The following is a 24,322-nucleotide window of genomic DNA, read 5'->3' as shown; positions in this document are numbered from 1 at the left end:
CCCTAAAAGTATCCCTCAGAAAAGAGATAGTTGCTATTTATTTCAGTTCATCCAAAGTCTTCTAAAGCAGAGTTTTTAACTCAATTATTTTTATCTCTAACAACAAAATAAAATTTGGGGAAGACATACTGGCCTGACATGACATTAATAACTGCAATTTGGATTTATATAAGTTGATGAAATTAACAGACATAAGCAAGGAAGGAGGTAGCAGAGAAATGTAATATTAGTTTGATTATTAATCCTCTTAAAATGATCTCTCAGTTGTAAGTATTGGGTTTTTAAAGATTATTTTACAAAGCAGTGAAGTATTGGAGGATCCCAAACATAGGCCTACGGGATGAATGAAAAACAATCATGCTAATGTTAAATAATGATCCTGTGGCTTTGAATCAATATTTTAGTATCTGTTTCATGTGTCATAGGAATATTTGAATTTAGGAGAACTACCTGTTATTTTTAAAAACCTCCAGAATTTCATGGGCATTGCCCCCATTTGAGGAAGTGGGGGGGAATTCACACTGTGTTAAAAAGTTGAGTTCTGTGTTCATTTTAGCCGAAGAGTGATAAGAGTTAGTTATGGGCACATTTCTCTGTGTGGATTACTTTGATTTTTTGTCCCAGAATTTCCTCTGCTAACCAGCTCACTATTAGACTGCTTCTTTCCTGTAGCCTTGGGTTTATAACAGAAAACATAAAATTAATTTTTAAAGAAATTTTGATAAAGAGATTAAAAAAAAAATACTGGCCAGGGTGCCTGGGTGGCTCAGTAGGTTAAGCGTCAGTAGGTTAAGCTCAGATCATGATCTACGATTCATGAGTTTGAGCCCTACATCTGTCTCTCTGCTGTCCCCGCAGAGCCTGCTTCTGATCCTTTGTCCCCCTTTCTCTGCCCATCCCCCGCTCGCACTCTGTGTCTCTCTCTCTCTCTCTCTCTGTCTCTTTCTCTCTCTCAAAAAATAAACTTTAAAAAAGAAATACTGGCCAGCAAGTTAGAGAAGAATCACCTCAAAGTAATACCTTTCCTGGGTTAAAAGAAGTAATTACTGGTTTATTTGCACTGTTATATCTGCTCCCTAATTTCCTGCATTGGCATGGACAACCCAGGAGTTGAGACTGGATTTGTTCTGTGGCTGCTGGAAAATGATTGCTTGAATTGCATAGATACTGTAGGCTCTCAGGTAGTGCACTTATAAAGCAATAGCCCTTGTCTCTCAGTCTTAGAAGAAAATCTCTGAGAGCCGACACTTACCAATCATTAAGACTTTTTGGAACTTTGACATAAGGCCCAGCATTTGTTGCTGAGACTCCCGAGCCCTCCCCTTTCTTCTCTTGTGTAGCTTAGAAGAAACATGGCACAAGCCGGGTACTAGCCTCACCACGTCCAGCTGTCTGCCACACCCTCCATATCTCTCTGCTGTGAGAAGTCCACAGGCTCATGCTGTTTGAACTGTTCCCAAGCAACTGTTGAAGGGTATAAGGAATTTCCCATCTTCTCTGATATCTTCCTGAGTTTGGAGAGAGAAAATTTGGCTTCTGACCACTGCCACCACTGGTGCCCTTCAGTCCAGTGATAACTGCTATTTATTGGAAGACAAACTCGGCAGTTGGGGAGTTTTTCCCTGTTGATTCCTTATGGGTTGTCTGTGGGATAAAAATTCCAAGTTTCTTTTCTTGGTTTCCTAAAAGGACTGCTGGTCCTGTTTAGTCTTCCGGAAAATGCAGTTGTGTCCCCTCAATGCATTTTTGTGTCCTCAGGGGCGGGGCTGAGGTATGTCCGCGTAAAGAAAGAATGGGGATGGAATAGTTGGTCAGCTGCTGAAGGAATCTGTGCTCCCCGTCAGCTCTCCTACGCTAGCCCAAGGAGAGCTCTGCATCCTTGTGGTAGTGCCCTTGGCTTCCCATCTTGCCCCACTCCAGAGCCTTCATATCAGATGAAACAATTATGAATGATATGTCTTCTTAAAAAAAAATTTTTTTTGATGTTTGTTTATTTTTGAGAGAGACAGAGCATGAGCGGGGGAGGGGCAGAGGGAGAGGGAGACCCAGAATCCAAAGCAGGCTCCAGACTCTGAGCTGTCAGCACAGAGCCTGACATGGGGCTCAAACTCATGGACCACAAGATCATGACCTGAGCTGAAGTTGGACACTTCACAGACTGAGCCCAGGAGCCCCGGAATATGTCTTGAACAGAAAAGGAAGAGGCAGTATATAAGCCAGGTTTATAAGCCATTTAAGAAATGCAGAAAATGCTATGAGTAAACCTAGTCATGGAATTTGTGTGAGGGCCCTGTTAAACTAGACTTAATGGAACAAGTTTGCCTCTAGTCTTTTTTTTTCTCTCATTATTGGTAATATTTTTATTTGAGAAAAAAATTTAAATACAGAAAAATCCAGAAAATAATATAACATACTCATTTACCCACCTCTCAAATTCACACATTTTATTTATTTATTTATTTTTAATTTTTTTTTCAACGTTTATTTATTTTGGGGACAGAGAGAGACAGAGCATGAACGGGGGAAGGGCAGAGAGAGAGGGAGACACAGAATCGGAAACAGGCTCCAGGCTCTGAGCCATCAGCCCAGAGCCCGACGCGGGGCTCGAACTCCCGGACCGCGAGATCGTGACCTGGCTGAAGTCGGACGCTTAACCGACTGCGCCACCCAGGCGCCCCAAAATTCACACATTTTAATGTTATCATTTTGCTTCAGGTTTCTTTTTAATAAAATAAAATGTTGCAGGTAAAGTTCAGTTTTCCTTAGAACCCCCCCTCCCTTGGTCTCCTTCCATTGTCAGCCTCCCTAGAAGTAACCATTATCATGAATTTGTTGTGTATCCTTCCATTCCATGATTTTATACTTTTATGGTATATATGTCATATATAAATCCTTCATATTGACTGGTGCATGTTTTAAAATTTGTAAAAGTGTAGTCATATGCATATATTATTCTGTTTTTTCCTGTCACTTGACATTATAATGGATAAGTATAATTTGTTTAGGTATATTGTGATTACTAATGTATTTGGACTTTTTCTAATGACTTATTTTGTGGGGTGTTGTTTTTGTCATTTGTTTTTTTCCTTCCTTATTAATATAATAATTGCTTAATTTCACTCCTCTTGATTTGGAAGTTTATAGATCCTGTTTCTTATGTTAAAAATTTTAATGGCTATCTTTAAATTTTATTTTAGCAAAGTCTAAATGATTCTGTGACTGTATCATCCTCCAGAATAAAACCAGGACCCTAGCATGCTTTACCTTCTCATCTGTTCATCCTCCTGTCATTTTTTTGTGGTTATTATGGTCTAGAACTGTGCCATCCAGTATGGTAGTCACTAGCTTTGTAAGGAAATTAAGCACTCTTTTTTTTTTAATGTTTATTTATTTTTGAGACAGAGAGAGATAGAGCATGAACGAGGGAGGGTCAGAGAGAGAGGGGGACACAGAATCCGAAGCAGGCTCCAGGCTCTGAGCTGTCAGCACAGAGCCCAATGCGGGGCTCAATCTCACGGACTGTGAGATCATGACGTGAGCCAAAGTCGGTTGCTTAACTGACTGAGTAATTCTTTGTAGATAATCCATCTTTTAACTCTGATAACATGTTTTTTAAATGTTTATTTATTTATTTTGAGAGAAAGAGAGCATGCATGCAGGGAAGAGGTAGAGAGAGCAGGGGAGAGAGAGAATCCCAAGCAGGCTCCATGCTGTCAGCACAGAGCCCAACACAGGGCTCAATCTCACGGAACACCAGATCATGACCTGAGCCAAAACCAAGAGTCAGATGCTTAACCAACAGCCACCCAGGCACCCCTTACTCCGATAACTCTAAGATTTTTCTCACTTTACTACAGTTTTACTACAACATGTTTCATGGTATCCATTTGTTTTGTTTCCACTTTGTTCCTTGGCATAAGCTTTCAACCTGGAGACTTATGACTAGTACCTCTGTTCCTGGCCTCTGAAATGTCTGTTAAGTATATTTGGAGCTTCTCAATTAACCACCATATCTGCTATCCTCTCTTGTGTATTGTTTATTCCTTTATTGGTCTTTGTTGCATTCTGGGCTAATTCCTCAGCACTCTCTGACAATTTACTATTTCTTCTGTCCCTGGTCTAGAGTTTGTTTTGAGAGGTTTGTTTTTTTTTTTTTTTAAATTTTTTTTTTTTATTTCAATGAGTCTACTTTTATTTTCAGAATTTTGAATTCAAAGATGTTCAACTACCTGTTGGTTTTTGCCAAAGTTCAGGCCTTCTAATGCCGATTCTCTGTCCCCATCTGGTCACCAGGTGTTCAGTGATCCACCGTCCTGCCGCCTTGCCCTCAAATCAGCACTCACTGGTACTCCAAACTTCCTAGAATCTCTGCTGGGCCTTGCATCTGGCCACTGTGTATGTCTGCCCCCCCCCCCCCCCCCCCCCACCTTGCTGGCTCTCAGTTCAGTACCTTTGCCTCTTGGGTGCTGAAGGAGCTTCAGATATGTGAATGAGACCTTTTTGTTTGACCATGGTTCTTTACTCTCTTGACCATGGGTTCTGGGTTCAAACTGGATTAGCATAAGTTTGCTCTGTCCTGGGAAATGATTTGAGAACCCCTCTGTCTTGGAATTCTTCAGATCTAACTCGCCTCATCCTTCCCATCAGCCTCCCAGAAGGTTGAAGTACATCTGAGATCATCGCCATATACCCCCAGTCCCCATTTACCCCCTTTCTTTGTCTTTATTCCTCACAGCCCCTTGGGACAAAAACTTTGGCCTTCTGCTTCAATCCCTTCATACCATGTCCTGCTTCCTGTCTCCGGCCTCATGGCTAAGTGTTAATGGTAGACCGGGTGTGTGATAAGACAGCCTGAAATGATAAGTCCTTCTGAAATAGTGTATCTGTTACTCTGTGCAACAAAAACAGATAACAAGGTTACAGGGAGTTTTATGTGCTCACCTTTAAGGGTCTGTTGAATATAATTTGATATTTAATCATTTGGAAGACTCATTAAGATACATATTTCATTGCATAACATCTGCATAACAACTCACCGACTCTGAAATGCTCTAACATCTTGCTTGATCATAAGCCCGACGCTTGGAGTTCAGCATCATCATCCTCTGTCATTCATGGATGAACAGACTGAGCCACTGATCAGGTCACTGGCCAAGATCACTACAGCTCCTAGGTAGAGAGCCAACACTCAGGCCCGGGTCCTGACCCAGGATAAAGATGAGTTGGCTTGTTTTGACTAAATTGGTTACGGGCTTGTTAATAGAAAGCCCTTATGGAGAGATTGCCAGAGAAACCAGCTTAGCCTTGAGCTGTAGCTCTTGACATTTCTAGTCTTATGTTCATTCACCTGAAGCCATTAACATCTTTAGTTATACCTGCTTTTTTTTTATGTGGAATCTTTCTGGGTTTCTTTTTTTCAGTAATTTGTACCTGACACAGACATTTGGTCAGTGTTTAGAAAGTGATCTCTCAATCATATTGCTGTCACTAATCTACTGCATAGAAGAATCTTGAAAATTTTGTCACTAACATCCATTTTTAACTTTTTTAAATGTCAGTTAACATCAGAATAGTTGTGTGCTGCTTCTTTAAATGCCCACCAGCTACAGGTGAATTGAAATCTACCAAGTGGCCTAACGGGTATGAATGAGAGCCCAGTGCTTCTTGACAACGGAGTGGCTGGTTTGTGTCCAGAAAGTCGAGTTTGCAGCATGGAGTTGAGCAAAGGGAAATAGCCCATGTAGGGACTATCTTCATATGCTGACACTTTCTAAGATTTTGCTGTCTCCAATTTGACTGGCTAATAGGGCAAGATGAGAAGCAATGTTTCCCTTCATGACAGAGAAGTTTCCAGGGAAGAGGGGAAAACAGTCGGCTGTTTGGGAAACAAGAAAGAACTCCATGAATGTGGGAGGTTCTGGAGAGAAGTGAACTGACAGACTCTGGGTTGAAGGTTTACTGTGTCCTCTGCCTTGAAGAAAAGCTTTTGACTTTCTAAAAGTCTTTGTATACTTCTAGCCTATGTTTTACATGTTCTTTTATAATCTAAATTTTTTTAAGTTAGCGTTATTTTATGTGGACTTTCTGTGTATTCACATAGCCTAACTTTTTTTAATCCCATTGCATTAATAGTTACATAGTTTACTTAAATATTTCTCTGTCATTTGCTGATCATGTGAGTTGTTTCGAGTTTGTCCATATTAGAAACAGTACAAATAAAATGATGTTTTTACAGGCTTTCTTTGTGTCCTGGTTCCAAAATAGGAATTACTGGATCTTTATATGATTAGTCGGTGTGTCTTTCTCATATTGGCATGATGTTTTTTGAAAATATCATGTTAATTAACTGTGTCACCAGCCCCACCAAACAGTGGGTTTTATGATCTTTAAAACGTTTTTCTCATTTTATCAGCTGAGGCACTACTACATAGCTGTTTCATTTTGCTAAAGCCAAACATCATGGCAAATGTCGGTTTGCTGTTTTCTCTTGGAAACTCTTATTCATATCTTCTGCCCATTTGTGTCCTAGAGATTGGGTATTCACCTACTACCTTTGTATGGTTTTAAAATATGTGAAATAGTTTAACATTGTAACTAGTTTAGTCATTTTCACCTTGTTTACTGTCTTTAGCCAGTAAAAATACATTGAGATCTGCAGGGTGTGTCACATGAATGTAAGCATATTTTTCCCAGAGTCGTATGCCCCCTAGAAAGTAGTCAGGTTTGAGCTGTCACCAGAGCGGGCAGGTGCTGCCCCAGGGGGGCGTGGATCAAAATTAGGAAACAAATTAGCTGGAGTGGCACGGCGTTTGGCTGTCCTGCCAAGCCTGTGAATTTGGTCGAGATGCTGAAAGAATAATAATCCGTGACACATTTGTCAAGTCGTATCAAGAAGTGGGCTAGACATCAAAACTAGGCAAGTATGGGACAGAAATATGCTTTTGTGCTCAGGCTGGGCTTTCTTAGCATCCTGCTCTCATCTTAGAGAAACAAAGTCACTGGAGCATGTGGTGGCTTCGCGGCACCGCTGCCACTGGCTCTTGGGTCCCTGTCCTTTAACTAGTGGTGAAATCCTCAACAATCCAATGAAAATTGCTGAGGGTGAACGCACATTAAAAACACATCAGTTTTTATGTGCATATCAGTTCTTGCACCACTCCTGTTTTAAAATTAGAGCAGTTACGCAGATTAAATGCTCTGTGGGGTGTGTGTGTGTGTGTGTGTGTGTATATGTATATATATAAAATGTATCCTCTTACAGACTTACTTTTTTCCCACAAAATATCTGTTGACTTACGTGGTCTGGAGAATTGAAAGAGCTATTTTTTTCAAATCTGCCTCTAATGTGTGCTTTCCAGTTTAAATACAGTTCTCTGAAATATTTTCTTTCCAGTCTCCGGAGAATACAGAGGGCAAGGATGGATCCAAAGTAACTAAACAGGAGGTAAGTGTATCTTTGACTTCCTGTATTTAATTATTTTAACTGGAATTTTTTTTAACATTGTGAGGATTGTATGCATCTGAATGAATGCAATTCTGAATAAGGCTGTTGAGACTACATAAACCAGAGATAAAAGTGTCACTGTGTAGCATTGCTTGGCGCAGGTAAATTTCAGTTGAGATCACTGATGAGACATTTTCCACTTACTATGTTGTTTATGTTTCTACCTGTCGGTCCTGCTGTCTGTTAAAGTAGATACTGAGAATTCCTTCTGGGCAAAGAGCAAGATAATAGGTAAATTCATCAAGGAGAACAAAGTCTGCCTTTCACAGCAAGGAAATGAAAGATGGTTGATTTAATAAATTCTCTGCTCCAGTGAGTGAATTACACATTTCTTTTTTAGTTCTGAATATTTGCCTAAAAGGAGTCATCTCTAGAGTCAAAAACTGTGGAAGGACACACGAAATGTCGAAATACTGAACTTTTTTCTTTTTTTTTAATCAGGAATATTCTTAGGGCTTTGGATAATGAATTGGGCAACAATTCAAAGAAACTCTGTATTAAAATACAGAAACCTCCAAAAAACTAAGAAATTGAGAGAGATGGTTGCATTTACCCACTGTGGTAATATCATGAACTTCTAAAAGGAGATGGGTGAAAAAGTAGCAAATTAGAGGCTAACTCTGATGACAGCCATTCACTTTTGCACAGAGCTTTACAGTGTGTGGAACAACTGCAGTTCTTACCCTTGAACTTATAAACTAAAAGAGGTCACGTGAAAGACAGAAACAGTATTTAGTTACAGATTCTTTGATTGAGGGATTCATATTGTGGTTTAATAATTCAGAGGAGTTTGTCATGCATAGCAGAACCGCTCCACAAATGTGTACACGGAAATTTGTTCTGCCAAATGGAAAACCTTTAACAGAATCTATAACTAAATCAATGTAAAAGCCAAACGAACAAAACTGCCTGTCACCAAGGCCCCACCATGCATTGACCCAGCATTTAGTGCCACAGAGTTTGGGAGGTGAAGTTTCTAACCTCAGGTCAAGTTACTAAACACATGCTCAGACGAACCAAAAAATGGTATGTGCTTGGATTTTCTTAAAAATGGCAAAACTATAAATTGTAGGGCAGTTGGCTAAGTATAACAGATCTTAATGTTTTTAGATTTGGACACAAAATGCGTTTGGATTTTTCCTTTAGGAACTGCTATTTAAATGGATCTGTCAGTCAGAAAACCTAGAAACCATTACACATGATAGATCTTGGATAGTGCTCACTGTCTTTTCCAGCCTTCTACACGGAGCAGCCAAGCTGGCTAGAATATATGTAAAAGATTCTTGCTTATACAGCTGTCTTATGCATATTCTGTTAGCCCCAGAATTTTAGTTATTTATGTTATTTATATATTTTATTATTTTTAATCTTTTATTTTATATTATTGCACATACTACATCGTGGCCAACAAAAATCGTTCCTAGAAAACACTCTTTCCCGGTCATGTAAGCTATGACCAGATTAAAACTCATGATTTGTCTTCAGGACATCAACGCGCTTGTTTGAAAAGTGAAAAGGTCAGCCAGCTGGTGGTTTAGGGTAAGAACTCTTAAACAGTATATTGATTGATTCCCCCACCACCGCCAAAATTGACTGAATTTTCTAGTTATGTCATTGCGTATGCACAGCCTTGACTATAGTGAATAGATATCAGTCACAAAGCGGGATCCTGTATTGAAAATCCTCTTCCACTGCCATGATGTGTGAAGGGCATGGTGCAGAGTACAGTTTTTGGATAATAAATGACCAAAACAGTACATTAAAAGCATTTCCCTTGGCAGTTTGCAAAGCCCTTTCACATTTGTTATTTTATCTGATCCATTTAATAACCCTGAAATGAGGGCAGAGCACATTCATTCCTCAACAGCAATGTATTGTGTACCTTTAATGTTCCAAACACTGTTCTGGGCTCTGCAGAATCCACAGTGAACCAAAGAAGGAAAATCTCTTCCTTCATGCAGCTTCCATTTTAGTGGGGGGAGAAAGAGAGTAAAATAAAATCATTGGATATTTGCTATGAAGAAAAATAAAGCCAGGAAAGGGAATAATGAATATCAGAGAATTGCTATTTTTGCTAACAGATAGGCAGATGTTATTATGTCCAGCTTTACTAGAGGGCACAAGGTCCTGAGAGAAATACATTATTTTCCACAGGTGTCACAACTTGTATATTGCAGAACCAGGAAAATTATCTGAGCCCTGATTCAAAATCCTGTCCTCTAGGGCACCTGGGTGGCTCAGTAGGTTGAGCGTCCGACTTCGGCTCAGGTCATGATCTCATGGTCCGTGAGTTCAAGCCCCGCATCAGGCTCTGTGCTGACAACTCAGAACCTGGAGCCTGCTTCTGATTCTGTGTCTCCCTCTCTCTCGGCCCCTCTGCCACTTGTGCTCTCTCTCTCTCAAAAACTAAATAAACATAAAAAACAAAATACTCTGTCCTCATGCCACTTTTGTGGTAATCATAAAAACATGGTTATCCAGTGCCTTTTCTCTGTCCTCTCCATTCCTTAGCCAATGCTCTGATATCCATGTTTCCCCACTTCCCATTTTTGCAAAGAAGTTAATTTCTTTTCTTTTGTATTTTTTTAATTTTTATTCATTTTTGAAAGAGAGAGGCAGGGCAAAAGCAGGGGTGGGTGGAGAGAGAGGGGGACACAGAATCTGAAGCAGGCTCCAGGCTCTGAGCTGTCAGCCCAGAGCCCGACACGGGGCTGAAACTCACAAACCGTGAGATCATGCATGACCTGAGCCGAAGTCAGAGCTCAACCAACTGAGCCACCCAGGTGTCCCAGCAAAGAAGTTAATTTCCGTTTGGCTCCTCATTTATCTTTGGAAATTAAAAGCAACTTGACTTTTAGTGTTTGTTTGCAAGTACACATGGTCCCTGACTTGTGATGGTTTGACTTACAATTTTTGGCTTTACTGTGGTGCAAAAGCAATACTCATTCAGTAGAAACCATGCTTCCTGGTTTGCTCTTTTCCCAGACTAGCTGTATGTGGCACGATGTGCCCTTGTGACACTGGGCATTAGCAGTGAGCCGCAGCTCCTAGTCAGCCCTGTGATCATGAGGGTGAACAACCGATACACTAATAACCCTTCTGTACCCACACAACCATTCTGTTTTCCACTTTCAGTCCCGTATCCAATAAATTACGTGAGATATTCAACACTTTATTATAAAGTAGGCTTTATGTTAGATGACTGTGCCCAACTGTAGGCTAATATACATGTTCTGGACACATTTAAGGGAGGCTCAGCTCTGATGTTCAGTAGGTTAGCTATATTAAACGCATTTTCAACTTAAGACATTTTCAGCTTACTGGCTTTATCAGGATGTAACTCCATTGGAAGTTGAGGAAAATCTGTACGTGGTCAAACTTAGAAGCATTAAGAAATCTCATAAAAATAAACATACGTCCAGACTCCATGGGAATGGCACATATGTTTCAAGCAATATTCAGCAAAGTCTGATTCTACTTGAATCCAGCTGCACCAGTGAACTTTGCCATAGCGAAATAAGACTTCCATGTTCTTTTGCAACCAGGACGTTAAAGTAAAAGGCTCTGTGTCTTTTGGAGTAGCCTTCACCAGAATTTGCTCCAACCCAGGGAATGATGAATTAATCAAATGCTTTTTGAAGAATTTCATTGTACCCAGCACCTATACACCACATTGACAAACCCTCCCATTCTTTGTCTCTGTAACTCTGGGTGACATACCATTCTGAAAGTCTTCTTTCCTCCTCTGATAACCACTTTTGGCCACTTCTCCTGAAGATTCACGATCAACAAATCGGGAGAAATTCTTATTAGCTCTTTTTTCATAGTAGCCCTGCCCAACAGTCTGAGTTTCAAGGGAATACTTAAAATTCTAGTGCTCTAAGGAGGAAAAAAATAGCAGTCTAGTCTATTTTATATCCAATAAATATAGCCCGATCATTTATAGATTTTAAGGCTGTGAAAGCTGATGGAACTTTCCAGGAAGGTGTACATGCTTGCATGCGTAACCATGCTGCTGACTATGAGTGAAAGGTTCGTCTCAGCCTCCACTGTTTGCAGTGAAAAAGAAAATCTCTTATGATGGTTGCTGGAAAGGAAAATTTGAGAAAAATCCTTTTTTTATAGCATAGAAAGAAGAGCTGGTAAATTTTAGACAGGAAGTCGTAAAATGATTTTACAGTAAAAGATGTGCTTTTTAGAGATGGTTGGTTTAGACAGCCTGGAGAGGCAGGCCTTGTTTTTGCATTAATTTCCTAGGCCTTTTATTTTGAAACTCTTGTACTGGGCCTGAATTATAAAAAGATAGGGACTCCTTTGGATCAGAACAGCTTTCAGGCCCTGCAGAGCAGTGCTTGCTTAGGTTGGAATGTTTCTGGAAATCCCAGAGGGCTCTCTGACATCCGCCTCTTCAGTTTGCCCAGGTGTTCCCATGGAGAAGAAAGGAGCAACAGCACCAGAGTTGGAAAATCTGTCACATGATTTGGCTTTACTTCAATGAGATTTTCCTCAGGACAACTTCTTGGTGGATAGGAAGGCAGTGATGAGTAATAGTTAATATATTGGCTTCTTTTCAGGCACTAAACTAGACAGTATCCGAGTAGTGGCCTTAGCACACCTCACCTCAAGTTCACACTAGTACACATTTCTGGTGCTTACCCATGAAAAGTGCTATAGGGGTACAGATGTGAGATAGATGAGGTGAACAGTGAGGTAAGGCTAAGGCGGTACACATAAGTCAACACCAAGTGGAGAGGGGCTCAAATAAGGTCCTTTCACCCCTTCTGAGCATAGAGGCTGCCATTTTTTCCCTTAGAGGGTATATTTTCTAAGCACTCTTCTGCTGGCTATGCTTCGCTTGGGAGATGGTGGTGTAGTTCTTCAGGCCATGCAGAAGCATCAAAGATGAACTCTGTTTGGTAATCAGTGGATGCTCCTTTGCTCTTCCGTGTTCAAAAGAGCATCTGAAGAAGCACAAGTTACGCGCTTGCTGCCTGGTTTGATTGTTACTGTTGTCTTTTCTTTGGTGATACCCAGTTCATTGCAATTAACCGTACTGAGAAAGGCAGCACAGGATTTGGGTTCTGGTTCCCTGCGACTCATGGGTGTGTTTTCATGAATGCACCCATCAGTGCACTTACGATAATCCTAGCAGACACCGTGGTATTTCCTGTGGGGCGTGTGATACAGGCATGCCTCCCATACAACATGTTGCACTGTACATCCCCTTACCTGGTGCAGTGAATATATCATGGCCACCACTTCACCGACACAGTCTCCTAGTCTCTGCACATTCTGTTAGCTGGCCTTAAGTCCAGCTCTGATTTTTCTTCAGGACCCCAGGGTTAAAATTATTCATGGAGGCTCTGGCCCTTCATTTCCTTCTGTAGTTTAAAGAGAGATGAGTTTAGCTTCCTCTGGCTATTTTCAGCCAGGAAGTTCTGAGGTGTGAAGACGGCATGAAATATTTCTTCCAGTTTGGCCTGACCAGCTGACCTATGCTGACCTCAGCACGGCTTCGAGAATTCCATAATTCCTTGCAATTGTGGCACGGGTTCCTCCTGACCATCTTTGCTGACCCCCTTAAAGAAATTATTTGAAACATTTAAGCTATTGTAAGGGGGCAAAGTCTGTATAAGGCAGCCTGAATTAGGGAAAAGATTGGAGTTCATTTTTTCAGCAAGTATTTTTGAGAATCTACATGCTAGGTGGTACACATACTATTCTACCAGAGACAGAGCAGTGAGTAAAACAGACAGAGTATGGAGTATTTATTTCTGGAACACTTTTCAAGAAAGGCAGTTATACTTTCAGAATGTGAAATCCCCTGGGGAGCCATCTTTTGCTGATGGTAAGTAGAATATCAGTTCTGTATGCTTATTTCTGAAACTCCTAGAACCGTTGTTGCTATTTTAAATTTTCTTTGCGGCCTCATTTGCTTAATTTGCATCCTTGAAGAGAAAAAGATTTCCTTAAAAATACTAATCTCAACCCAGTTTTTCTAAATTTTCTCAACTTCCAAATTAAAAGGAAAGATTAGTGAACCTTTTACTCTATCTCAATCTTTCATTAAACATATGCATTTAGCAGATAAATAAATGTGCTTATTTTGTTACAGGTAAGAGGAAGCATTTCTTGTGAACTGCCTAAGATTTATAGTCAGTCTTTTCTCTAACATAGTAACAAGTCAGGGAACTCCTATTTTGGTTTCTACACAATTATGTAACTCTTCTTTTGTATTAATTTATAAGTTTTAGTTCTATTTGTAAGGAACAAGAGTCAGACCGGAACTAGTTCTTAAATAGCTCCTCAGTTCTCGTATTGTCATTTTTATCACACAAGTAGATTACGGGTCAGAACCTAAATTAATCTTCCTTTCTTTTTCTTACCCGCAACACCCTTAATTGGGAGAGGCCATTTCTTTGAATAGTGTGTCTGCACCTCTTTAGAAAACTTCCTGTTGAGTATTATGGTTCCCAGGGCACTTGAAGTATGTTTCAGTATGCTTGCTCACCTGGAGAGGGTAATGGGAGTCATACATTACACTCTTTCAACAAAGTAAGATACCAAGAATAAATTTTTAAAAATCAGCTGGGTTGTGTCTAATAAAACTGTGTATTTTTCCATTTCCTTTGTAGCCCACCAGACGGTCTGCCAGATTGTCAGCGGTGAGTACTTTAGAACCCCCTTGTTGTTAGTTCTTATGAGTAAATATTCCCTCTGTTCAGGACAAAGCAGCAGAAGGAAGATTAAGGTGTTATTTCCCTTGAGTTTTTTTGTTTCCTTTTTGGAAATCAACGTGGGTCACAATCTGTGGCAAATGTGACTGGTGTTGCCAAGCAATTCAGTTGATCAGATATGTCAGTGAAAAGTAGCTGCCAGCCCCATTACCAGGCGTACAAAGCCCAGGAAGGTGTTTGATATTTCTAGATCTCTGAAACAAAAGAAGCACATTAGCAAAGTCCTACCCTTCTGATTCTGCGTATGATGCGCTAAAGTGGAGATGAATTACGATCCTCTCTCCACGGCCTATACTTTATTCAGAAACATGCTAAAAGTCATCGGAATCCATGCGCTCTAGTCCCATTTCAGAACTAGAGAATCTTTGGAAAAGTAATGATTCCACTTTGCCACTCAGAGTCTCCCTCTGTGGGCCAGGCCTGGGGAAGAGACCAGGGTTAAGATCATTAAAGCTGGGATGGGCAGCTGTGACCAAGCCTTGGCCATGAATGCGCTCCAGGCCTTCTCACCAGGCTGTGCTCCCTGCTGGCTCTTGTGGTCCTCCTTGCCGCCCTGCAGAGGTACCAGCCATTACTCTGCCACGAGAGGTCAGCCTGGCTCTGGTGGAGGATGTTGGTTAAAATAGCCACAGCCCTTGCTGAGACCTGAGATGTAGGAGGAAGGACACTGGCTTCTTGGCTGGCAGGAGCTGCTAGCTGCTTTAGCCTTCGAGGGAGCATGGATTTCATGTCAGCCAACACCTGTGCCTGGCACAGTATAGGGAATCAATGCAGAAAGGGCTATGAGGGCACTCACAAGTTCCGAAGTATAGCCAATCTGGGGTTGGGTGAGACAGTTTCACGTAAGTCCCAACCTAAGGAAGCAACATCAGAGCCACTGGAAAGATGAAGAGCCGGGAGATGCAGTTGTGTGTGCACACAATTAATCTGGATTCTGCCGAAGTCCCTCAAGATGGTGTGCTCTATCCAATATTAACTCTCACCATTGTTCAGTACTTATGTTTTAACTTCCGTTAGGCTTAGCTGTAGATTGTACTACAAGCCCTTGTATTCTGTGGATCTCTGTCCCATTAAGGGAGTAGACCTTGTAAGTCAAATAAAAATCAAAATTTAAAACAAGGCTTTTCCTGAGCACCATGAACCAGCAGTATAAGCACCTTCCACTGAGATCATTGCCTGTGGTGCTGACACAGAGCCTCCTCGGTGGCCAGTGGGATTACAGCCTGCAAAATCTCATCTTTTCCTGTTCCATCAAAACACTTAAATGCTGAATGGAGGAGAGGTCTATCTTTACAGAAAATACAAAAGGAAATCATTTGCTGTGACTTGTGACAACAAATACATGTTAATGCAATATGTCAAAGCCTCACATTACAAAATTTTTTAAATTCTGAAAACTTAGTAGCCGTGCAAGCTGCTGTTTAGGGAACAGACTACAGATTCAGGTGGTAAGAAGCTTAATAAAAATATCCCTTACTTTTCAGACCCAGTTGTCCTTTTTTATTTGAAAAGTCCTAACAGCCAATCTTCTGGAATTGAACAGTCTACAATTTTACTTTATGCGTTTGATGAACAGGGCCAGATTCAATATGAACCTGAACACCTACAGGCACCGGGGACAAACATGTATTTTCTCCAGAGGGGGATATCCTGGGCAGTGTTTTCTGTTTAAAAGCCATTCTCCCTAGTGTTGGGAGAGATGTACACTTATTTTTTTCTAGCTTGATGAGAGAAATATTTGCCCTAAAATAGCTATAGAAAAGCAGAGGCTTTAATGGGTTATCTTCCCCCATGTCCTCATGTGCCCCCACCCGCCCCCGTCTCCGTGCCCTGGAAAGCAGGTGAGGGCTGAAGCTCTATATGTTATGGAGGGAACCATGGCCACAGGGCAAGCAGTGCTCATGGCAGCAGGGAAGAGAACCGCATGAAGCAAGAGAAAAATAGTTGCTTAGTGGACTCTTTGGCTAAGTTTAAGAGAAGTCTTAAACTTTGGGAGCTAACAGTGGACATTTTATTATAATCATGTTCTTGATAAAAAGCTCTAGAGGCAAATAAGCCTAGTGTCTGGGTGGGCGAGAGATTCTTCTCACCTTGAGCTGGCATTGGAGAGGATGCGAATAGGAAGAAGCTGAAGCTTGGCTACAGAACTTGAAATTGACATCAGAGGTGGAAGGATGTGGAAATGATTTTGAAATACTTCACAGGCAGCGGTCTTCATTACCGGATGGGCTTTGCCTGCAATTGTGCTGTGATTTCTAGACTGTTGGGAAGGCCAGTGTGACTGAATTCATTGAGTCATTTGGCCGAGGGCCTGAGTCATTCCTCTTGCTGCTGTGCTGTGATCAAAGGAAGTACAGAGACATCAGAGCTAGAAGCTTAAACCTGTTCCTGGAGAGCTACTCTGGACTGGGGAATAAAGAGTCGGCTTTTAAATCTCACCTGCTGTTCACTTGAGAACCCAGGATGAAAATAGTCACGAAATGCACGGATCTTTATGCTGCTACCTGATGCCAAAAATAGAAAGAGGGGTTTTTTTGTTGTTTTTTGTTTTTTTTTAAATGAACAAAATCGTAGTCAAAATGAACTGGTGTCTTCTGCAGTCTCGTTGCATTCCTTTTGGTCTCGAGGGTTGTCTTTTTCAGTATTTGTGTAATTTATCTTTGCAGAAACCTGCTCCACCCAAACCTGAACCTAAACCAAGAAAAACGTCTGCTAAGGTAAGAGGTGCTCCTTTGACTGACTTTGGCCTTTTAAACAATGAATAAATTATAATTTTGTATCGAAAAATCCCCCAAGGAAAAATCACATGTAATGATTCGGGCTAAATGTACTGACTAGGAAACTGTCACCATTGTTACAAAAGGCATAAAGCACGGTTTTACGCTTTCCCAGGAAAGTGTTTCCCATTTGGTCAGTAAAGGCGAAGGAAGTCAGAGCATGGTGCTCGGAGAAGCCGCCTGTCCAGGAGGGTTTGTTAGCAGTGCGCCGGGGCAGCTCGGGAGGTGGGAGGCTGGGCCCTGGTATTGCAGCTGCCAGTAGCTCAAGGGCTTGGGGGAGGGGATCTGACTTCATATAACTGGTCTTAGTGGCTTAGTCTGATGACTGACATGTAATAATTAACACTAGCCAACAATTAATATCAGCAAACATTTATATGGCTCTTATACTATGCCAGACCCTGTTCTACTTGCTTTTCTTATGAAACCCTCGCATCAACCCTAGGAGGTAGGTACACATACCCCATTTTGCAGACAAGGAAACAAGCAGAGAGGTATGAAGAACCTTGTCCCAAATTGCTTTTCTGTACTCTGCCCTTCAGAGCAGTGTTGTGAATTGTTTGAAACGATGTGTATTTGTGGCATGGGTAGGTGATTCTGAAGCAGAACTCGCCCCTGTGGCTTAGTCTTCAAATCAGGAACTTTTCTGGGCGCCTGGGTGGCTCAGTCAGTTGGGCATCTGACCCTTGATTTCGGCTCGGATCATGATCTCACAGTTCGTGGGCTCGAGCCCCGCATCAGACTCGGTGCTCCCTGACAGTGCAGAGCCTGCTTGGAATTCTCTCTCTCCCTCTCTCTCTTCCCCTCCCCTGTTCATGCACATGCTCTCGCTCTCTCTCTCAAAATACATATATATCTACTTGTTTTTAACAATCAGGAACTTTTCTTCACCTGGTACTTCATTTTCAAGCATTTTCTCAGCCTTCTAGTCACTCAAGCCCCACGTGCCCACATGAGGTGTTTCTCTTGCTGGCTTCTTTCCTGGTTTCTGCCTCCTCCATCACTTCCCACTGCTGGTGCCCTCCACGGCAGAACCACTTCTCTGTAGTGAGAGAGGAGGCCCACTGAACAAATACATGAGGAGAATCACCACCTTTTTCCCAGAGGAGAAAGTCAGTGGATATTCTAAGCAGCCCATTACATTTTCACAGAGACTCAGTGTAACTCACTCGAGGCACTGCCAAATTGGGTTCCCCTCCCCCTGGAAAGCCACCATGTTGGCCCTGGTTTTGCTTTACCTTGTGTTTGGGCGAGGTTGGCTGATTTTTACTGACATCACACCCTGTCTAACATGCCTTGTTTCCCTCTATTAGAAAGAACCTGGAACAAAGATTAACAAAGGTGCTAAAGGGAAGAAGGAGGAAAAGCAAGAAGCTGGAAAGGAAGGTACTGCACCATCTGAAAAAGGTGAAACTAAAGCTGAAGAGGTACTTTCCATAAATACCCCCCACTGATTGAATCAGTGTCTTAAAAGAAATTGCTCAATCCTTCAGCCGGTGATAGCACGTTCATAATGACTCTTTTTATTGCCCGTAATGTTATTACAGATCCACATCTCTCGCTCAACTGTTAATGTCTCAACCTCCAGAGGTACCCCACCCAGCACACTGTCAGTAAAGGGGCAGATTGAAACAGTGAGAGTTAAGGGTACAGTAGAAAATTCTGCATGTTTGCAGTGACTAGAATCAGATAGTAGTGTGGTGTTTTTTTTTTATTATGAACAGTGGGAGCTTACAGGTAAAGCTTCTGTGGTCGTTTGAAAACCAGAAAGCAATAAATGCAGCCAAGTGTTTGCCTACTATATTCCTGCCTTGTCTGTTTCACACCCAGAGTTGAAATAGGTTTTGCAATCGAGCTGCTAAAAACCAGATGTTCAGAGTGTGTGTGTTGGTCGGGTGGACTTTCTTTTGGCTGATAGTAGCTTTAATAGTAACTGTATCTCCCCCCCCCCCTTTCTTTTTCACAGGCACAGAAAACTGAATCTGTAGATAACAAGGGAGAATGAATTGTCATGAAAAATTGGGGTTGATTTTATGTACCTCTCGGGGCAACTTTTAAAAGCTATTTTTACCAAGTATTTTGTAAATGCTAATTTTTTAGGATTCTGCTAGTTGGCATACAAAAATATATAAGGATGGACATTTTATCTTCTCATAGTCATGCTTTTTTGGAAATTTCCATCATCTTCAAGTAAAATAAATACGAGTTTATTATTGAAAGCTATGTGTAAGATTGATTGAGCATTCCATGCACTTGCTTTAAAAATTGGGTCCTGTGGATACTGTGGTGTTTCTACTGTGCATATTTAAATTTTTCACGCAGTTTTTCTAGAGCAATAATCAGTGGTGCTTTTGTACCTAGGTTTTATGTGGTTTTAATGAAACATGGATAGTTGTGGCCACCTGCTGACTATTTGTGGTTTAAAATAAAAGGTTTTCTTGCCTGCAAAATACCTGCCTCTTAGTAGTGTCTTTACTATAAACTTGGGCAGTGTTTCATTTTGTTGTTGCAGAAGAGGTGAAGAATATTTCTAGTGTGTGCCATAACAGCATTCCTAATAAGTCAAGTAGGATTATTTCTTAATTCTTGGGCCTGCAAAAATGTTATTATTTTAATGAAACCATCGATGAGTGCTAGTGTGGAAGAATTACATCTAAAACACTTTATATCAGAAGTGGTCAGCAATGATCACCATATAATAAGCTTTTAATAAAACATTACTTTTTTAAAGTTCTTTATACACAGCATAGAGTTCTGTTAAACCAGAGAAAAACCATAAACTAGTGCTGATCCTTGAAAACCTCTCCCTTTCAAAATATACTAAATCACATTTTACTAAAATACTTTCCCATTTGTTGAGGACTTCACAGCCTTGAAAGCTCTCTACCCGGCATGACCACATTTTAGCCTGGCATCAAGCGAAGAATGGAAGTAGCATAAGTAATATTAGAGGTCCTTTCTAGGCTAAGAAATGGGGACTTGGATGTTTATGCCTTACTTCAGGAAAGAGAAAAACCAGGATTTGAACCTGGTCTTTCGAATTTTAAACATAGCCTGTCTCGGTCTGTTCAGGCTGCTGTAACAAAATCCGATAGTTTGGGTGTCTCATAAACAAGAGAAACTTATTTCTCACAGTTTTGGACACTGAAAGTCTAATATCAGGGTATCAGCATGGTTTGGTGAGGGCCCTCTTCTAGGTTGTAGAATTCTGTGTGCTTACATTGTGGAAGCTCTCTGGAACCTGTTCACAAGAGTAGTAATCCCATTCATGTGGGCTCCACCGTTGTGATTTAAGCACCTCCAAAAGGCCCCACTTCCTAATACCATCATCTTTGGTGGGTGGGATTTCAACATAGGAAAATAGGGGGATCACAAGCATTCAGACCATAACAGGCTCCTCTTTCTGGAATGACATAGGTGTGCCAGGAACATAGGAACTACTTTTTTTCTTTCTTTTCATTTTTTCTTTCTTTTCATTTTTTTGTTTCTGATTATAAAATGTACCTTAATCTGTGTTGGACATGCTGAACACCACTTTTACCCAAAGAAAAATAGCTGGTATCCAGTGAATACGAAAATATTTTCAATGTGCAGTCAGTACACAGTTGACCTGTGTCCCTGGCCTGCTTCCAATTCACAAATGCAGTGTAAACTCCACAGGTCTACTTTTTAAACAATAACAAAAGTGCCACAGGTGATTTTTTTTAAAATAAACATAACAATAGTACAGAAGGAGAAAAAAGCCAACATCCTCCTTTCCCGCACTCCTATGTCCTAGAGGTAACACTGCACACCATTTTCTCTGTGACTGTGTATGTATGTGTGTATCTGTGAATGTACATTCACACACATGTAGATGCACATATAATTGTTAAAGGAGAATGTTGTATACATTCTATTTTGAACTTATTCAGCCAATAAATTATAGTTATAGGTAAAGATTATTTCTAATACTGCAGTGCTGCCAGTGATACTGCAGTAAACCTTCTTGTTCACAAAGCTTTTGCCTACGTAGATTTTTTTACTTAACTGATTTTCTAGAAGTGGAATGTCTGAGTCAAAGGGAATGTACATTTGACATTTTGACTATGGCCAAAAGAGTTGTACTCATCCACTTCCATCAACAGCATATAAATGACATCTTTCCTTACCTTTGCCAGCACTCTTATTTTGGCCAGTCTAGTAATGAAAACTAATGCCTCACTGTTCTAATTTTAGTGGTTTTTTTTTTAAGTTTATTTATTTTGAGAGGAGGGGGGAGGAACAGACAGAGAGAGAGAATCCCAGAGACTCTGTGCTGTTAGCGTGGAACCCAACACAGAGCTCAATCTCATGAACGATGACCTGAGCTGAGATCAAGAGTTGGAGACTTAACTGACTGAGACACCCAGGTGCCCCAAATTTTTATTTTATTACTAGTAAAATAGAGTTTTTCATATATTTAATGGTCATTTGAGTTTCTTCTGTTAATGATGATGTTTTTTTACTTTTCTGTTGGGGATCACTGTGTTTTAGTCATTCACACAAAAAAATGATTATTTACAATGATCATTGATGCTATTACTTCTTTTATGCAAACACAAATATCAGGGATTCTGTAGGTCATTGGTACGTGTGTATTAAAGTTTATGGGTATTATCGTTACCACATTAGCAAAGTGAAGGAATACTGTAGAGCAGATAACTACCAAAATCACGTAAGAGCCCTAGTTTGGTTCCCCAAAATTTGATCTGATGGTTATCCTGCTGTGAGTCTGGATACACCGCCTGCAAACAGATGGAAGTTTTGGTCCTACCCATGACTGCCACATTGCTTACCTCAGCAGTGAATTTATACATGTTAAAAAGTACCCACCTTCTCCAAAACACCTATCTGCTAATCTGACGGAAAATCCTAACCCTATGAATCTACAATGACTTTGAGTCATTGACGTTCCCTGTGGTTAAGCAGTGTACTGCTTGTATAATCATACGTTTTAGTTCTGATATTCTCCCTGGAGATGGCCCCATGGATTGTAGTATTAGAGTGCAATGTTCCTGAAATTCCAATTTTTAAATTCTAAGAAAAGATAATCTGAAAGTCAAAATCCATTGGTCTAACAATAGGTGAAATCTCCCATAAAATCTTGAATGTACATTTACATAATTCAGGAATTTGAAACAAGGTTATGAAACAAAGACTGTTTTTTTCCTGTCCCCAGATTTTAGGGGACTTCATTCTTAGCCCGAGGTACAAGTGCTGTCCCCTTTGCCAATCCTAGCAGGCATAGGGAACTCATCTCAACTTTTAGCTGTCACATATGCTAACAAACATGTCTTCTGAATGCTTTGCACTTAATCATGAATTCCAAACTTGTATACTGTTTTCTATTATTTTATTCAGAACATTGACTTTAAATCTCTCAGAATAACTTTAATGATTAAGATAATAAGTAGTGGTTCGCCTGGGTGGCTCACTTGGTTAAGCATCCGACTTCCATTTAGGTCATGATCTCATGGTTCATGGATTCGAGCCCTGCATCAGGCTCTGTGCTGACATCTCAGAGCCTGGAGCCTGCTTCAGATTCCGTGACTCCCTCTCTCTCTCTGCCCCTCCCCCACTAGTGCTCTGTCTCTTTCTTCAAAAATAAATGATAAAAAAATTTTTTTAACAGAAAAAAGATAATAGTTTTAATTTATTAATAATTATTAATACAAATTATATGTGAATATATATTAATATATAAATAATATAAACTATTTAATTTATTAATAATAAACAATTTATTCAATGCCCTGTGACAAATATCTTACATAAATTGATTTGGGAGAAAACTTGTGAATTCTGTATTATTTTAATGTTTCCATCTCCTAGTAAAAATGAACCCAATTTTCCAATGCCAAATAGAGTTCAGACTTATTTAAAACTGCTAAGGGAACTTTGTGATTATGTATTTCTCCTTCATGAGAGAAGAGTGTCTTTGAAATTCCAGTTTAAAACGATATTTATATATAAATGTCATGACGTTGAATTAAGCAATGGTTTATTAGGTATGACACCAGAAGTACAAGTAAGCAAGTAAAAAAGTGGACAGTTTCACAAAAATTTCAAGAAAGAGAACAGCCACAGAATGGGAGAAACTATTTCCAAATCATATTATCTGATAAGAGTCTAATATCTAGAATATGTAAGGAGCTCTTCTTACTATTCAAAAACAAACACTTTTTAAATATAATTTTAAAATGGGCAAAGGATTTTTAAATAGATGTGTCTCCAAAAACATACATCGATAGCCAATATGCAAATGAAAGGATGCTCTACAGTTAGTAATTAGGAAAATGCAAGTCAAAATCATTATAAGATACCATTTTACATGCACTAGGATGACTTAAAAAATAGCAAGTGTTGGAAAGGAAGTGGAGAAATTGGAGCCCCTTTTCATTGCTGGCGGGAACCTAAGATAATGTAGCCTCTACAAACAACAGTTTGTCATAACCAAACGTTAAGGAGGGTTACCATACGATATAGCAATTCCACTCTTGGTATGCACCCTAAGGAACTGAACACATACTCCCACAAAAACTAGTACATGAATGTTTATAGCAGTGTTATTTCTAATAGCCAAACGCTGGAAATAATCCTGATGTCCATTAACTGATGAATGGATAAGCAAAATATAGTCTCCACACAATGGAAAATTACTCAGTCATGAAAAGTGATGAAGTACTGATACATGCTACTACCTAGATGAACCTTGAAAACACCATGCTAAGTGAAAGAAGGCAGTCACCAAAACCACTGATATGATTTCAAGTATATGAAATGTCCAAAATGGGCAAATTTCATAGTGGTTGAAAGTAGATATGTGATTGCCAAGAACTGGAGGGAGAGGAGAGTGGGGAATGGTTGATAATGGGTACAGAGTTTCTTTTTTGGAGTGATGAAAATTTTCTGGAAGAGTGATAATGGTTGCACAACCTTGTAAATATACTAAGAGCCACAGATGCATACACTTAAAAAATGACATTTGCAAGGCTACTGTGCGAGCACAGGACTTAGAATCAGGAGGTCTGGTTTTAAATCTCAGTGCTAACTCACTAAGTGTGTGAACCCACATAGGTCATTTAATTTCTGCCTCTCAATTTCTCCTCCTTAAAATAGAATTAATACCTGTTTGACAAAGCTGTTAGGATAGAATGAGATAGTCACGGAGAAATCACTTAGTGCAGTGCCTAAAATACAGTAGGTTTTCCATAGATGCCAGTTGAATTGAAAATGGATGAATACAAATGAGCCGTGTAGGCTTTGATGAGTGTATATCATGT

The 24,322-nt window shown here is 40.2% G+C and overlaps 1 protein-coding gene across 2 annotated transcripts in view; it reads left to right on the top strand.

Moving 5' to 3' along the window:
• The window catches only part of HMGN3 (high mobility group nucleosomal binding domain 3), a 31,456-nt gene extending 11,988 nt beyond the window's left edge, over window positions 1–19,468 (top strand). The window contains exons 2-6 of one of the 2 annotated variants that reach the window (XM_047860443.1): window positions 7,394–7,444; window positions 14,140–14,169; window positions 16,908–16,958; window positions 18,332–18,425; window positions 18,985–19,468. In XM_047860443.1, coding sequence (XP_047716399.1) covers window positions 7,394–7,444; window positions 14,140–14,169; window positions 16,908–16,958; window positions 18,332–18,425; window positions 18,985–18,998 — 240 coding nt within the window. In that variant the 3' untranslated portion in view covers window positions 18,999–19,468. Of the gene's footprint in view, window positions 1–7,393; window positions 7,445–14,139; window positions 14,170–16,907; window positions 16,959–18,331; window positions 18,446–18,984 lie in introns of both variants that reach the window. The other variant, XM_047860442.1, reaches the window with a different exon arrangement.
• The last annotated feature ends 4,854 nt before the right edge of the window (window positions 19,469–24,322 follow it).

This window comes from Prionailurus viverrinus, chromosome B2 (genome assembly GCF_022837055.1).
Source record: "Prionailurus viverrinus isolate Anna chromosome B2, UM_Priviv_1.0, whole genome shotgun sequence".
NCBI lineage: Eukaryota > Metazoa > Chordata > Mammalia > Carnivora > Felidae > Prionailurus > Prionailurus viverrinus.
This window is presented reverse-complemented; position numbering and strand designations above follow the sequence as displayed.